General features: G+C 36.4%; 1 protein-coding gene across 1 annotated transcript in view; it reads left to right on the top strand.

The window, feature by feature from the left end:
• MAP3K5 (mitogen-activated protein kinase kinase kinase 5) overlaps positions 1-17,566 on the top strand; it is a 198,397-nt gene that overhangs the window by 105,869 nt on the left and 74,962 nt on the right. Inside the window, exons 8-11 of the mRNA XM_038526115.1 lie at positions 337-449; positions 6,159-6,318; positions 8,896-9,049; positions 15,363-15,470. Coding sequence (XP_038382043.1) covers positions 337-449; positions 6,159-6,318; positions 8,896-9,049; positions 15,363-15,470 — 535 coding nt within the window. The remainder of the gene's footprint in view (positions 1-336; positions 450-6,158; positions 6,319-8,895; positions 9,050-15,362; positions 15,471-17,566) is intronic.

The following is a 17,566-nucleotide window of genomic DNA, read 5'->3' as shown; positions in this document are numbered from 1 at the left end:
ATAGGTACAGGTTCTTATTTTTTAATTACCACTGCTTACACATGTGTACACATGCACACACAACTCACATTTCTGGTAGATTGTTGAAAAGAGGATTTTTTAAAAGACAGTAGCTACTATGATAAAGGTAAACTAAGCAAGGGAATGCAGTGGAGCCCAGGGCAAGGAAAGACAGTTATTTAAGCATTAAATTTTAACAGCACACTACATTCTGGGGCGAAGGCCAGTGGAATACTTTTGCTTGCTCAGGCATTGGAGTTATGCAAACAGAAGCTATTGCATGCCCAGAGTTTCATGACTGAGGAAGTAAACTTGTACATTTGTTTTCTTTAATAGGTTCAAAAAGGCATTTGAATCTGAGCCATCACTACAGTCAGGAATTAATTATGCAGTCCTTCTCCTGGCAGCTGGGCACCAGTTTGAATCTTCCTTTGAGCTCCGGAAAGTTGGTAATTGAAGCTTGATATTTTACACGGAAATCAAGAAACTGACCCAACTTGGTACAGAGAAAAAAAAATTGTTGATAGATAGACTCTTTGCTTTTTACTACTATTTCTAAAGGATTGCTATTACTATATCTCCCTGTTTAGTGTTTCATACTACTATGCAGAATCCTGAAATTGGGATGTAATTTGGTTTTTAGTTGATTTTGCCTGTTTCTAAAAAACCCTCTGGTTAATATTTATTGTTCCAGCACAAACTAATATTGAAAATATGGGCTCTGCGTTCAGTCCCAATTCCCAAATAAGGCAGTGTTTGGAAATTCAAGAAGATTTCCTTTTTTTTTTTTTTTTAAGATTTTATTTATTTATTCATGAGAGACACAGAGAGAGGCAGAGACACAGGCAGAGGGAGAAGCCAGGCTCCATGTGGGGAGCTGGATGCAGTACTTGATCCTGGACCCCAGGGATCATGCCCTGAGATGAAGGCAGATGCACAGCCCCTAAGGCACCCAGGCGTCCCAACATTTCCTATTTAAGATTTAGAGGAAGAGGGAAGCAGGAGAAGGAGAAGAAAAGACCTCTGATATTTTCTATTTCTGATTCTCTTATACACTTTCAAGCACTGTGGTTTTGGTAGTATTGGAGGTGGAGCCTGCCAAAGCCAGGACAAGCAGATGGCAGTCTTGGCAGTGATTAGTCTCCTCAGAGACCATCTCTGAATTGTAGCCATTGATAGAATGTGCTTTTGTCCCTTTTATCTGTGGACATTGTTTCATCTGCTCACCTTTCTTTGGAATTTGAAGATTTCCCACATCTTAGTGAATAAATTTTGTGTGATTTTTTTTTTTTTTTTTGCTTCTGGCTTTAATAACACTTTTCAAAGTTTTACATATTGGAATACTGTCTATGGTAGTGAGATGTTGCTCTTAGTTTCTAACCATTCTCTCCGGGAATCTTTCCAACTCTTATAGGAGTCATTACTATAGACCTGGAAATATTATGCCATATTTTTCTTAGAGGGAAAAAAACCCCATCCTAGCGAATGTATGAATTATAGTAGAATCTTTTTCTTTAATATTTTAATCTTTTTTAAAGATTTTATTTATTTATTTGAAAGAAGGAGAGAGGGAGAGCACAAAGGGAGAGGGAAAAGCAGACTCCCTGCCCAGCAGAGAGCCCAATGTGGGACTCGATCCCAGGACCCTGAGATCCTGGCCTGAGATGAAGGCAGAAGCTTAACTGATCGAGCCACCCAGGCACCCCTCCTTTAAGATTTTTAACTGGAGACTGTTTCTGTTTAATTTTCTTTCAAGAAAAATGAGTCCTGAACTTTTTTACATTATTTGGGAAGGACTTATAAAATAGCCATGTGTAATGTTCTGGGAAATCCTGAATGGCAAATAAAGTTTGAGTATTAAGTAATTTTGGAAGGCCCCAGACTAAAAGAATGATAAAATACTTGTTGCTGCTGGATTGCACTGGTATACAATGCACAAAGCTTTATTTGAAATAATTTTTTCAGTTGGTAAATGAAATCAGAGAAAATACATGGTAACTTGTACTTTTCAAAAATTATGATTACAAAAAAATGTTGTACCTAAGGTTGGTTTTCAAACTCTACACTAGCCAAAACTCTTTAAGTACTAGTGATCTAAAAAAATACTTTGTACTGTTACGTTTTTGAACTTAAGGTGAAGTTTTATGGAAGCCTCCAGATCATTACAAGAATTAGCACTGATTTGCATGTATTGATAGATCAATAGCATAGTGACTTGAAAATGTACCTACTCTTCTCATTTTTAAGTTCAACATAGATTAAAATGATCAGCACCCTGCTGAGAGAGTAGATCTTATTGCAAAAAAGAAATGATAATGATCTGATGTGATGGAAGTCTTAGCTAACACCATGGTGGTAACCATTCTGCAATATATAAGTATATCAAAGAAACACATTTTATACCTTGAACTTACACGATGTGATCAATATCAGTTGTGTATTATAATAAAACTGAGGGAAAAGAAGAAGAATGATCAGCACCCTGAGGCTTGAGGAACTATGATTAATATAACTTTATAAAGAAAATATATTTTAATCTTTTTCCAAGAACTCATTTACAATATATATTAAGCATTTGAAAATATACGAAGTTGAATTTTGAATTTGGGAAAGTGCAGAACATACACAGACTTAAAATGTGACTTGACAATGAAACTTTTAGTTACTTCAAGAAATAAATTTTAGGTTTCTAAAATACTGTAATTTACACTCCAAACTGTATATCCTTTATAATTAAAGCTCACTAATTTAGGTTCTGCTCAATCATAAATTATGATATCATATATCATCATAGACTGACTAGTGCTTAATTTTTTTAATGGTAAGATAGAATTAAAAAGATTTTCAAGGAAAGATTTCCTATTATATAGGAATAAATTGTCCTATATAATATTAACAGTATGTAATAGAAATAAGATGAATAAATAAAGCACATTTTGCAAGCACATTTTGCATATTTTAAAGATATATTCTTAAAAAGCTTTTTTTAAATGGTCTAGCCAAATTTCTCAGTATTTTATATCTTCTTCTGTTCCTTCTCTTGGCCCCCTGCAAATGTACAAATGAGCCCAAATTACTGAGTTTCCTTTTAGTAATTAGACTTTTTTTAAAGTGAAATCCCTTTTTCAGATGCATTTTGAAATTTTGATTCATTTATAAAAGATAAGCAACTAAAAATTAAGATGCCAAAAGACAATCACTAAATCTGAAGCTTAGATTTAATATATCATCTTACAGTTAAGATCTCTAAGGTAAGACATGATTCTTAGCTGTCCTAATCTACTGCCCAAAGACTCTCAATTCTAGTTATGTGTGTGTTTGAAGTTAAGACCAACTGTTTCATGATCTGCTTTTTCAGTTTCCCAGTTTTTGAATAATCATTGATGTTTAGACCACTTGGAACTAGGATTTGAAAAAACAGAACCACATCTTACATGTTCTTCCTATTTCCAGCTACATAAGACTTAAAATTAATATTCAACTGTTAACTACATAACTGCTGATTTTCCTGTCTTCTGTGGACTTTTTCAACTCTGAGACATTTTATGGGTGAGAGTCAGAATTCTAGGTTTGGGTCTCCCAACAATAATGATTATATAATAAAAGAACGTTGGAATTGAGACAAAAGACTATTTGAATCTCATTTTCAGGGAACAATAAAAATGAAATCTGTATTACTGAATGTGAAAGTCCATGATTCTATAATGATAGTTTTAAAAAGGAAATCAGAACAAAAACAAAATCCATCACTAGTCACAGAACAACTCCTTTGTCCTGCTTGGAGGTGACCAATTTCTCAGATAATTGGAAATTATATAGGGAAGAAATTAGGTACCTTCCCTTCTTTTTAAAGAGATACTATATAACTCATCTAGTTGAGGAGGTAAAAGCTCTCCTTAAAGTATGCTACAAACTAAATGTATTATTGCACAGGGAATGTATTCTTCAAAAGAATTCTAGTTAATGAAATGGAGGGAATGATAAGCTGACAATGATAGTGATGTTGAAATAATGATTCTGTCAAGGATTTCTATATATGCCCTCCAGGGATCTGACTCTCAGTGATCCAGCCAGCATCCCTAGTTGTGAGATGGCCCAACAGAGCCTCTTCATGCGATGAGCAGGAAATAAGCAGTATCTCCTATAAAATAGTCTAACCAAAAATGTTTAACCAACATTTTAAGATCTAATGTCCAGCTATTAGGAATCACAGTGGCTATCAAAAGAAGTCAAATGACACAAGCATGTGACAAATTCATGCCAATGTCAAAGTTAACTGTCACCCTCATCTTACGAACCGGCATGCAAGAATAAACCTGAAATTTTATTATAAAACTGTTATTACTATAATTTTGGACTATTGCACATTAGCCCCTATTTAAATGTTTGACGTGATTTGCTGCTAGACCTATCCTTGGCTCATTGTTTTGCAAGCACAACAAAATAAAAACAGCTCATTTTCAAATGAAGTTGGTAGAAATGCCCATTTTTAGTGTCTCATTTTATCTGTGCACTTTCTTTCCTTATATTCGTTGAATTTTAAATTATACTCAGATAGGAGATCATGGATGTTGTTGCATACGTGAGGATAATTTTTTCATCTTACAAAATTTTAAGGGGGCAAAGCCATTCTCTCTAACTTATCACAATATATGAAGGATTCCCAAATGAACTTCTTGAAATACTCAGGGCCTAAGTGTATTATATCATAAAAAGTCGCATAAGGTTTTTTAACGAATATTTTGTTTTCTTAAAGTATGTTTTCAAAAAAACCCATAATTCTTAGGAAATATAAAATAGAACACCTGTAAAAGATTTTTAGGAGTGCTTGGGTGGCTCAGTCGGTGGAGTGTCTGACTTTTGATTTTGGTTTGGGTCATAATCTCAGGATTGTAGATAGAGTCCCAAACTGGGTTCTGCACTCAGTGAGGAGTCTGCTTGATATTCTCTCTTTTCCTCTCCCTCTGCTGCTCTCTCTGTTCTCTCTCTCTAGAAAATAAATCCGTTTTAAAAAAAAAAAATCTTTTTAGATTTTATTTAACTCTGTTAATATGGAAAACAGTAAGATGATATGTCCAGTTCAAAGTGCATTTTAGAAGCTAGGGTATTCATTGATGATTTAATAAAGAAATGTTAAGATGACATTTCTGAGTTTGATTTAAATAAATGAATTCAAGCCCAAGAAGTCATAAATCTTAGGGATTATCTATTTTACTAGACAAAAACTATTTGCATCTCTATCAAGTTAACAAGTAAACTTCTCTAAGTCTGAAATCTTTAATGAATAGTAAACAATGAAATGAACTTGCTACACTTTCCCTAGATAATCCTCAAGTCTGGCCTTATGCCCCTATGACATATTGAATTGACACGTCCCACCTTTTTACCTCAGTCTCAAATCTCAGATAATTTTCCTAATACTTTAATGTTGTGAATGCTAGTGGCACTTAATAAGTCTACAAAGATATATTCCCTTTAGCAAACAAAGGATTACAAATGCAAAAATATTACAAGGCAGAGTAGAGACAAATATTTATAATGAAATGTAAAACACCCAGAAGAAGCAAAATAATGTTGAAGAAGAACTAAGTTGGGGGATTTACATTATCTAACTTTCAAGTCTTGATACAAAGCAACAGTAATCAAGACAGTGTTGTCTGTCAGTTTTCTTATTTCTTTAACTTTATAAGTGTATAATTGTTTTTGCATATAAAATTATTATTATTGTAGCATTTTACTCTTGCAAAATATATATACTATGTATTTTATACTGCAACTGAGTGATAGTGTAGCATATTTCCCTTTCAAGTAACTAAAGAATCCGTGATATTATAGGGGAAGCAAGGTGGTTACATAACAAGATATTATCACCTTTTAATTTATCCACATGCAATGGCGGCATACATTAAAATTCTGGAATGATGTACATCAAAGTGACAGTGGCAGTTATCTTTGGATCTTCAAATTAAAGGGACTTTGGTTTTTTTTTTTACATGAACTTAAGCCCCTTTTATGATTGAAACTTAAAGCTACTTGAATCTGAAAGGAAGAATGAAAGCTTAATTTTGTTTTTTAATAAAAAGTCTGCTCTACCTACCTGTTCTCTAATAAAAAGTGCTGTGTGTTTGTAACGTTGTACTTCCCTGATGATCTTCTAGGAGTGAAGCTGAGTAGCCTCCTTGGTAAAAAGGGAAACTTAGAAAAACTCCAGAGCTACTGGGAAGTTGGATTTTTTCTGGGTGCCAGTGTCTTGGCCAATGATCACATGAGAGTCATCCAAGCATCTGAAAAGCTTTTTAAGCTGAAGACACCCGCATGGTAATAGTAAACGGTTATGTGTTTAAACAAGTGCTTTAATAAACAACTCTTATCACTTATTTCCAAATTGTTATATTTGTTGAACTGATTAGATGATTTTATTTGCTTCCAGAATGAAATGGAGAATTTAGAGGGAAAACTGATGTTCATAAATCAAATGTAATGAATATAGATTCTGATGACTGGCTGTAGATGATTTCTGCTTGCCTTTCGCTTAGCCTTTTCATGATACTCACCTACCCGCTAGCCCATGTTGGCCAGTGTTACCCATAGGAGGCCAAAATTGACACCTGCAAATCAAGTTGGTAGATTCACAGATTTCTATGTCAGCCTCCCATGTTTCTGTCCCAAACATACACCCTTTGTTCTCTTATTGATCTAATCTCAGTTTGAGGATTCTCATTCTTGCTTTTTACTTCTTTATGCTTAAAGCTTATTCATACATTCAAATGTTTCTTATATGTGTGTGTTTTCCTAATTTCAAAATTTTCTTGGAGTGCCCCAAGTCTCATCATAAGGTATATGGTAATTGAAGAGAGGAAAGCATTTAGGACTGCATTTAAGACTATTTTGGGGATCCCTGGGTGGCGCAGCGGTTTGACGCCTGCCTTTGGCCCAGGGCGCGATCCTGGAGACCCAGGATCGAATCCCACATCGGGCTCCCGGTGCTTGGAGCCTGCTTCTCCCTCTGCCTGTGTCTCTGCCTCTCTCTCTCTCTCTCTCTCTCCCTGTGTGACTATCATGAATAAATAAATTTAAAAAGAAAAAAAAAAAAAGACTATTTTGGAAAACAATGCTAATTTTATTATGCATCACAGGTAATGATTACTAGCTGTAAAGGCTTTAAAAGGTTAACCATGATATCAAGAAAGGCTCAGGTTGGCTCAGAGCCAGGGCCACTGACATGTTTTCATCAGAGGAACCACTGGAGGAGACCTACCACAGTAGGTCCCCCTGGCTTCCCAAAAGCTTTCCTCACATTCAAGTCTTCTCATTAGTAAACCCTCCCCAGTGTCACACCGATATTGATCTTTCTAAAATTGATGTCTGATCCTTTCCTGCCACTGAAATCCATAAATCGGTGTAGTTTAATGGCTCTTCACAACCTAAGAGATAAAGTCCACCTCTTTGCCTTGGCAAACAAAGTTTGCCTTTAGTCACTCCAGCCTCAGATCTTGTCACACACCCCAATGACACTGTTCTCTAGTCACACTGAACGTGCCAGATTGTGGCTTCATGCATTCATGGCTTGGCACGCACGGAGCATGCCTCTCTTCTGCCACCTTCTCCACCTGGGGACACTCCTAAATCACATCTGCCTACAGACAAGACCCTGCCCTAAAACCTTTTCCTGCATCCAGATGGAAGGACGTGGTGTCATTGTATACATACGTGTGATTAGTTCATCTCATGAGATCTGCTTTTGTGTTTCTGTCATTTTAAAATCGTATTTCTGTCAGTAGGGACTGTATGGCTTTTGTTAGTCATATTTCTGTAGTTGTAGCCTCATGGATATGTAGGTCACTGTGCTATACCTTTACATTTCTGTCTCATCAGCACTGTATGCTACTTAGGGACAGGCCAGTCCTGTCAGTGAGATGTCTACAGTAGGCATTCAGCAAGGAATGCTATCAATGCATGTGTTACATGCAGCCTAATTTATCATTTATTTTACAACGATCATTCAGATGGTACAGAAGGGGACTGAAGCATAGGTCCAAGAGCTCTGGTTTGAGGTGTTGCAGCTTCTGTTAACAACAGACAAGACATTATTTTATGCAATAGTAATAACAACTGCAAAATAATGCCTTAAGTTTCCATTCACTTAATGTTAATTTCCATATTTATAGTTTGCAAAGTGCTTGCCTACCCATTATCTCAGAATTATCGTGCTTCTCATTTTTTCCTAGCTGTTTCCTTTGAGGCACCATCTGTCTTGTTAGGTTGGAGGATATTGTATAATATATAAGCTGAGTTGCTTCAAAGGAAAATAATGATCTTTCATGAAGGGTATATTTTGAAAAGCTTTCTCAAGGAAGCATATTTTAAAACCAGTGCATTAACCACTCCCTTGAAGAGAGGATAGGCGTTATTTTAAAAGGCATGTTTTCAGTAGATGTATCATCTGGTCCAAGCAATTTAAGCTCTCTATGCCTCAGTTTACTCATCTTTAAAATGAGGATAAAACAGCCTATTTTATTGGGGCGCATGGATGACACAGTCAGTTAAGCAGCTGACTCTTAGTTTCAGCTCAGGTGGTGATCCCAGGGTCATGAAATCAAGCCCTGCATCCAGCTCTGCACTCAGTGTGGAGTCTGCTTGATATTCTATCTCCCTCTCGCTCTGCGCCTTCTGCTCATGCTTACACTGTCTATCTTCCACCTCTCAATAAGTAAATAAATCTTTTTAAAAAACAGCCTGCTTCATTGAATTTCTAGAAGATTTAAATGAGATAATATGTGTGAAAGTACATGGCATATAAGAAATAATGAATAATGTTGGGCCAATCTGAATCTATAAATATTAATGTTATATTTAAATTTGCCCATTATGTGTTTTATATCTTTTCATTTTTAGGTACCTCAAATCTATTGTAGAGACAATTTTGATATATAAGCATTTTGTGAAACTGACTACAGACCAGCCTGTGGCCAAACAGGAGCTCGTGGACTTCTGGATGGATTTCCTGGTTGAAGCCACAAAGACAGATGTTACCGTAGTTAGGTTTCCAGTGAGTACTCTTCATTTAGCTTAACTTTAGGTACATCCCTATTTTGTTTCTTTAATTTAAAGAACATCTTGCACTGTATTTGTAACAGTACTAGTGTTACTTTTGTTTTTTTAATGACTTCCCAAAATCAGGGAAGTGATATTTTTATGTTTTTGCCATGGAATTTGATGATTTCTTTTGATAAGTTGTGAAGTGTGCTTTCCAAGAAAAGATTGCCTCTTGCTTAGCCTCAGTTAGTCAACATATTGCTTCAGACCAGACACAAGGTTGCTGTTAATTCATACTACAGTTGTGTTAACATTGTCATCAATGTCAGCACCATTATTGTGGTGAAAAGTGCTGCTTTTCACCTGGGTGTTTATTCCATCTGCACCACTCATTATCCACATGAGTCAGAGTTAGATGTAGTGTCCTAATCATTTCCCCATGAGAAATGACTCATAGCTTCTGATTTGTAACTCATCTTGGCTGGATATGGATACAGATATATGTATAGTAGAAGCAACACACTTTTAAAAATCTATTCATCTTCTCAAAGCTGGTGCCTTTCCCATCCTGAGAGTTCTCAGAATATCACCCAATTCTAGAACCACTGACCCAGTCACTGTATTCACTAATCTGTTCCCACATCCAAGTGATCCCATAAATCTCTATGTGTGAGCTCTCTAGTCCAATCTTCCATACTCAGGTGGTGACAACTCTCAACTCTTTTTATAGAATCTTGTTCTCTAATACTTGTTTATAGGATCATCTGTTTCATTTAATTAAATCTGTTGCTGGCATTAACATGCTTTCTTTACGCTTCCTTCCCAATGATGCCTTAAGCTCAGCAGGATCTTCAGTTGAAAAGCCTTTCACACTAAAAACGCTTTGTTTTCTAGCCTAGATAATGTGTAGCCTAAGAAAATGCTTCTCTCAGAGTGAGCTGGCAGTGTGCCTGCAGCTGGTGCTCTGATGAGCAAATGCAGTAAAAGAAGACAGCACAGAACTATCTGTATTTAGTTGACTGTTGACTTGATTGACTAGAAAATTGGCTATGAAAGGAAACCACTCCTCTTAGCTATTCTGGGCTAATTTAAATTATTTAATATGGATTTGTCTGTCATAATATGATATGTCAAAAATAAAACTAGAAGATATTAAGAGAGAAGTTAGGAGAATATAGGTATATACTTAGGTGAGGGAGGCTTTCCTAAGCAAGAAAGGGACCTATAGCCCCAAAGGCAAATGTTGACCAATTTGATTTCATTAAAAATTCTAACTTTTGTTCAGTAAAGAATACCATAAACATGGCAAACGCTAGATAGGGATAAAATATTTAATACTAATGCAGCAAGGTTATCAATTTGCCTAATAATGAAAAAAGAAAAAAAAACAACTACTAATTGGTAAGCAAAAGAAAAAGGAAATGGGCAAATCATGTGGAAAGATAATTAATCTCACTGGGTGGTCCAAAAAATGCAAATTAAAATGAGACACTGTTGTGCCATTGCTGTTTTGCACATGTGCACATAAATCTATAAGGTAAATTCCCAGAAGTGGAATTAATATTGCCATGTTGCCCTCCATAGGAATTGTATCAATTGACACTCTTACTGGCAACATATGAGACTGACTGCTTTCCTAAAGTCTTTCTCAAAAAGTGTATTTGTCATCTTTGTACTTTAGCTAAACTTACAGATGAAAAAAATGGTACATTGGGATCATTTTAATTAGTATTTCTCTTATTTTGTGTGGGGTTGTGGATATGATTAAGTTTGTGTCTAAAAGACCTCCTGATGATTAAAAAAAAAAAAAAGAATTTGTTGCCAAAATTTAAAAAATAAGGAGAGTTTGATCTTCAGTGCTGGCTGTAAATGATATTGGTATTGCCACAAATAACTATAAAATCTGAACAAAATATATAAAATACTGTTTGTAAACATTAAATAAGCAATGATCACAGTGTTGTGATCTTTGGGCGGGGAGGTACTTGAGGTGAGTCCCACCTTCACCTACTTTTTTTTCTCTTAAGGCCTTTTTCTGGCTGCAGCCCAAGGAAGTGGAGCCCTAGCAGGGTGTGGGATTCTCTCTGGAAGAGCAGACAGGGAGAGGTGTTTGGGACTCTAAGACAGCTGGAATATGAGGGGCAAGGTGTTGGAGAAGGGGGAGTTTCGAAGAATGAATCTCAGGATTCTACCTGGGTAATTTACTGGAGTCCTAGAGCAACTTCTAGATAGTGTGAACAAGGGGTAAGCACGATGTAAGTAAACAGAACTACTGATCCCAGGATTTGACTAAAATTGGGTTTTAGCTGAAACCTATATGGCTTAAGTAAACCTTACCAAGGTAAATCCCCTTGCTATTTAGAAGATCAGGACCAGAAGTGGTAAAGAGCATTCTTTGGAAGGTTGAGAGTTGAGTAGATATCCCAGAGCTTAAACAATTCAGGGATAAGATGTTGGACTTTGGGTTTAGCCAGAATGATGAGACTTTGGTGAACACCCAAACATTTAGAGGAGACATAGAAAAAGCCCATGCCCTGGGAATAAAGGCAAAACTAAAAGACCTACCCTAACAAAGCTGTAATAGAAGTAAGCCTTGATAAGATCAAGATGATGCACTAATAATTTGGCTGCTAGCTAGGGGGCAGGAGTAGAGAAGAAACCTGTGGAAAGATATGGTCCTGAGCCTCTGCATTGTGTCATTCAGACACAATCAAAGATTATTGAACATTCTAAGAAGCAGAAAAAAACTGACAGATAATGAAAAGCTAAAACAGCCAATAGAGGCAGGCCAAGAAGTGATTCACATATTGAAGCTACCAGAGAAGAACTTCAAATAATTGTAATTACTATGTTAGAGAAGATAGAGGAAAAGATAGACAAACTAGATTAAAAGGTAGAATATTTCCACTGAAAAATAGAGCTTATAAAAAAGTCAAGTGAAAAATAAGGAGAGTTCACAAAAATCTAGATTTTCAGCTGTTGAGAAATTAAAGGGACTGGCAACTGGTGACTGTCTTCTCCAAAAGCAACAACCTACTAAGTCAACTATCTGCTCCATTCTGGATATTGATTACAGTCCCATTATTCCTGCTTCACTCATCTGCCTTTCCCACTGAGCCTACTCCCTGCAACCATAAGAATTTGCTCCCCATATTCCACCGTGTGGAGAAAGGCAGGTTTCTAGTACCTGTGGTACCATGTCAGTCACTAACTCATTGTGTCCATGGAGTAGCATCATTGGCTCACACTTACAAAGGCCACAGTAGGTCTTGATTGGGGTAATAACATTATCCTTCTTTTAAAATGGATCTGACTAAAACCAAGATGACTTCTATTAGAAAAGATTTTATTTGATTGTTTCCATTTATTTCACTACTGTATCTGTTCTTACTCTAAGAAATAACAGTGATGCTGGGTAAAAGGAAACAGACAAAAGTTTCTTTGCAAAGTGATTTGAATGGTCCCCTCCTTTATTATTATTATTTGATTCTTTTTTTTCACCTCTCTTCTGTGTATATTTCTTTCCTTCCTACATTGAAAAGTTAGGAGACCATCAGCCCCTCACCCCAGGTAAGAGGAAGGGGAGTGTGGTGCTTTTATGGACTCTTGTAGGAGCTGAGACATGTAACTATCTTTACTGTCTACCCTGTATAGTTTATGGGTCTTACTGCGTTCCTTCCCATTTCAGATACAAGACATAAGCTGTTTATTTTTTAAAAAATGTTTTAGCGTTGATTTTAATGTGAACCAATATACAAGTTTAGAAACTAAAAGCAAGAATGTTTATACTTTCAAGCGAGTTGTCGCTAGCTGGTTTTGTCAGATTGCCTCTTCTTTCTTCCTTCTTTCTGTGACCTCCAGAATGCATGCTACAAATTCCTTCCATTTTGTCATTTCAAGGGCAGATCAAAGGGCTTGACAAAGGTTACACAATGATAATTACAACCGATTTTTACTCCCTATCTTGACATTGGAAAACATAGGCCAGACTTTATCTGTTAGAAATATTTGAGACAACAATAAAGACATAATTTAAGAAGAGGGGAGATAACCTGGTGCTGTGCTTTTCTCATGTTAAACTCTATGCCCACATAATTAGGAAACAAGACATATATTCACCTTTGTCAGTACAGTGACTTGGATGGTATTTTGGAATAATCTGCCTTTTATTCCCTATTAATTTTCATTTCACAAACACTGGGATACTCAGATTTTATTTTTATTTTATTTTCTTAAAGATTTTTTTTTAATTTTATTTATTTATGATAGTCACAGAGAGAGAGAGAGAGAGGCAGAGACATAGGCCGAGGGAGAAGCAGGCTCCATGCACCGGGAGCCTGATGTGGGATTCGATCCCGGGTCTCCAGGATCGCGCCCTGGGCCAAAGGCAGGCACCAAACCGCTGCACCACCCAGGGATCCCTATTTTCTTAAAGATTTTTAAAGTTTATTTATTCATAGAGACAGAGAGAGGCAGAGACACAGGCAGAGGGAGAAGCAGGTATCATACAGAGAGCCTGATGTGGGACTCGATCCAGGGTCTCCAGGATCACGCCCTGGGCTGCAGGCGGCGCTAAACCGCTGCGCCACCAGGGCTGCCCATGATACTCAGATTTTAGAACACCAATCCTGCCAAGTTTCAATTGAAAATTTATTTCTATTATTAATCAGTACCACTTCATTCTCTGTTGATTGGAATTTGGACCTAGATTCACCTGGTATCTTCCTAAATCAAAATATGTTCTTCAGTGGGCCCTGACTGTACTTTATTTGTGGTCTGTTCTATCATATTTTCTTTTTTTTTTTTTTTAATTTTTATTTATTTATGATAGTCACAGAGAGAGAGAGAGAGAGAGAGAGAGAGAGAGAGGCAGAGACATGGCAGAGGGAGAAGCAGGCTCCATGCATCGGGAGCCGGATGTGGGATTCGATCCGTGGTCTCCAGGATCGCGCCCTGGGCCAAAGGCAGGCGCCAAACCGCTGCGCCACCCAGGGATCCCTGTTCTATCATATTTTCATAACTAGAGCCTGACCACAAATTAAGCCCTTTAAATTTTTTATACTCAAAAGTAAAGAAAATTTTGTTTCCCTAATCCCCTTTCTGTAGTTCTCTGTACTCTAAATATATTTTACCATTGTGATAAATATAATGTAAATTCGGTACACTAGGTTTGTAGTGGATGGCCAAGAGTCAGGCTGCTAATCCATGTGCTTTCTTGCTCAAATTGTACTTTAGATTACAGTGTATTATGAGTCCATAATCCCTTGCTGATGGAGTCTTCTGAAGGGTTTTTCTTCCACTTTTATCTGGTCAACTTTCTTGACACAAGATTCTTTCTAAAAGCCAGTTTTCTTGAGTTTTAAGCAGTAGGGTAGAAGGAACTATTCTAGTTTCTCTGATAGTTTAGTATTGGTTCTCCTTTCCTTTTTAAATACTCCTACTTAAGACTGCATAGGAAATTTGAGCTAGGTGGGTGCTTTTAAGCATCTGTGTAAATAGGTAATAGTTGCATCACCTTTAAAATCAGTGCATTCTTAATTTTATTTGCACCTATTATCAGATACTAGTAATAATGCACTACATCTTTGAGAGTGATTCTCAACTCACTTATTATATACACCTTGTACATCTCCAAAACAGGAGTAAGCTTTATTTCTTTCTCTTTCACAAGGCTAAATATATCATTATTGAAGATTCCAGTTTTATTTTGAAGACAATGCAAAAAACATTTTTATTATTTATATTATTTTTATTATTTCATACAGCTATGTCCATATATAAAACTCTTTCAGTAATAGCCAAAATCATTTCTCAATCCATTTACATAGGTATGAAAACCATACTACCACATCTTGATGAAGGTGTGGCAGGAGAAAACCTAAAATAGTATGTAACTCTCTGCATATGGAATCTTTTCTATGTATGGAATTATTTGCTTTACCATGTTTCTGCCTTTTGGGGACACATTTATATTTATAGAAATAGATTTTGCACTAACTGCAAGATGAAAGAAGACCTTAAAAATATATCATTAGAGTAGATTCCCTGGGGATAGCCAAACCAATATAGGGACTTCAAAAATTCATTTCTAATTTCTTTAGCAAAAAGGGTGGTATATTCTTGGAACTTAGGATAATTGTATAATACCGTAAAATGCTCAAAGGACTCAGGGAAGGCAACGGTAGGAGTTAAAATGGATTTAATACTGCGGTGGAACCAGAGGCTCATCCAATGATCTTCCACATCAGTTCAGTGATGTTATAACAGCTCTAAATGGCTTAAATCTGAAGTCCCTAATATTCGTTTCTTTGCTTTTTGTTCTCAAGGTATTAATATTAGAACCAACCAAAATCTATCAGCCTTCATATTTGTCTATCAACAATGAAGTTGAGGAAAAGACCATATCTATTTGGCACGTGCTTCCTGATGACAAGGTAAACTGTGTAATCATTAAGACAAGAGCATTCATAGTGAAGGACTTTACTCCCTTCTAGCATTTACATATTCCAGCAAATATCTGCATTAGTTACAAAGAAATAGTTTACTGTATATATCTGTCATGGCATAAATATATCCCGTGATATGAAATTTATTAAATTTGGTTTATGAATTTTACTCATTTAGTAAAGTATGTCTGAAATTATTCGGATTTTTATTGTAGATGGCAAAACCATCCAAAGTTTGCTTAAAATTAAAAGATTTCTCTGTTTTGAAATTCATGCTATACATTAAATTATGTGTCGGAGAACTGAGACTTAAAATATATGACTTAAAAGATGCATATCTTCATTCTAGGAAGCCTATCAATAAGGCCACTCTAGTCTTACATGAGTAAGATCATAATTATCATTTTATGACACTGTTGGGTTATCTAAGCAGCTGCTCAATTTCAGATTAGCCACTGGCTCTGGGTGCCATCACAATATCAGTGGGGCTGTGCTGCCCTGGTTTTCAAGGGGTCTTAAATGCTCTTATTTCCCCTTCTAGCAGTCATTTGGATAACCCTTTCCACTTCTGTACCTTATCAGTTTTAATGCAAGTACAAATCCTACTATTTTTTTAAATAGAAAAATTCCAAGACCTAATTTCAATCCATAGGATAAACCACAGAAATGAGAGAAGTTTTGTGGCAAAGTAGTTTTGTGAGAGTTTTGGTAATTTTTTTCCAAAATACTCTTATAATTTCCCTTAACAATTACCCATGAACTCAGGAAATATTTATGGAGCACTTACTCTGTGACAGGTGCTCCCAGGCACTGTGTTAGGTACTAGGGAAACAGATGAATGCAAAATAATAAAAATTCCTACTGTCAACTCAGGCAATAAATAAATAAAATATAGAAGTATGTTAAAGGGGAAAATATGTCAGAACGAGGGAATTGGGAAGTACATTTGGAGGCATGGAGTTGCAATTTTTAAAAATATCAGCGTCAGTTTTTTAAAATGTCATTGAGTTGTTGTCAATCCTGGGTTCAAATCCGATCTCTGCCCTTGGCAACATGACTTCCCTCATTGCAGTGTCCTCATCTGTAAACACTGAAATAAATATTTGGTCTTCATCCATTTCTGGTACAGATTTCCTAAAGCCCTTAGAATTTCCTAAGTGCTCAAAGCCATAAAAGTGTTTTTTTTGTTATCATAATAAGGTGACCTGTGGACCTAACCTAAGGATGAGGCCTGGTTGCCAAGAAAACCATCTATGGGATTAGAGGATTAGAACTTTCAGTCCCACCCTTTGGAAGGGAGAGGTTGAATCAGTCTCTAGTGGCCAATGGGTTTCATCAATCATACTTCTGTCATGAAGCCCTCATAAAAATCCAAAAAGAATGAGGTTCAAAGAGCTTCCAGGTAGGTGAGTAAGCGGAGATTTGGAAAGAATGGCAGCCTTAGAGAGAGAGGTCATAGGTCATGGAAGCTCTTAGCCCTTTCTCCATACCTTACCCTATGCATCTCATTCATCTGGCTATGTACTGAGTCATATCATTTTGTAACAAACCAGTAATCTAGTAAGTAAAATGTTTTTCCATGTTCTATGTGCCACTCTAGCAAATTAGTCTAACACAAGGAGGGGGTCCTTGGAACGCTGATCTGTAGCCTGCATGACGGCATAACTCCAGGTGGAATTGTCTAGAGACAAAATCAAGAATAACTAATGTAACTATATACATGTTGTTAACATTGTTTTAAATTATACAATATTTTATTTACATTATTTTAAAGTATATGCATATATGTTCTCACAAGCAGAAGTAATCATCCAGGGCAGCCTGGGTGGCTCAGTGGTTAAGTGCCACCTTCAGCCTGGAGTCCTGAGATGGAGTCCCACATCAGGCTCCCTGCATGGAGCCTGCTTCTTCCTCTGCCTGTATCTCTGCCTCTCTCTCTCTCTCTGTGTCTCTCATGAATAAATAAAATCTTAAAAAAAAAAAGTAATCATCTAGTTGAAACTACAAAATCTGAGAGGTTAGGAAACATGAACATTATCTGGGAGAGGAAATTTTCAAAAGCTTGATTGGAAAGAGCAAGGTTA

The sequence above is a fragment of the Canis lupus genome, chromosome 1 (assembly GCF_011100685.1).
Source record: "Canis lupus familiaris isolate Mischka breed German Shepherd chromosome 1, alternate assembly UU_Cfam_GSD_1.0, whole genome shotgun sequence".
In the NCBI taxonomy this organism is placed as follows: domain Eukaryota; kingdom Metazoa; phylum Chordata; class Mammalia; order Carnivora; family Canidae; genus Canis; species Canis lupus.
This window is presented reverse-complemented; position numbering and strand designations above follow the sequence as displayed.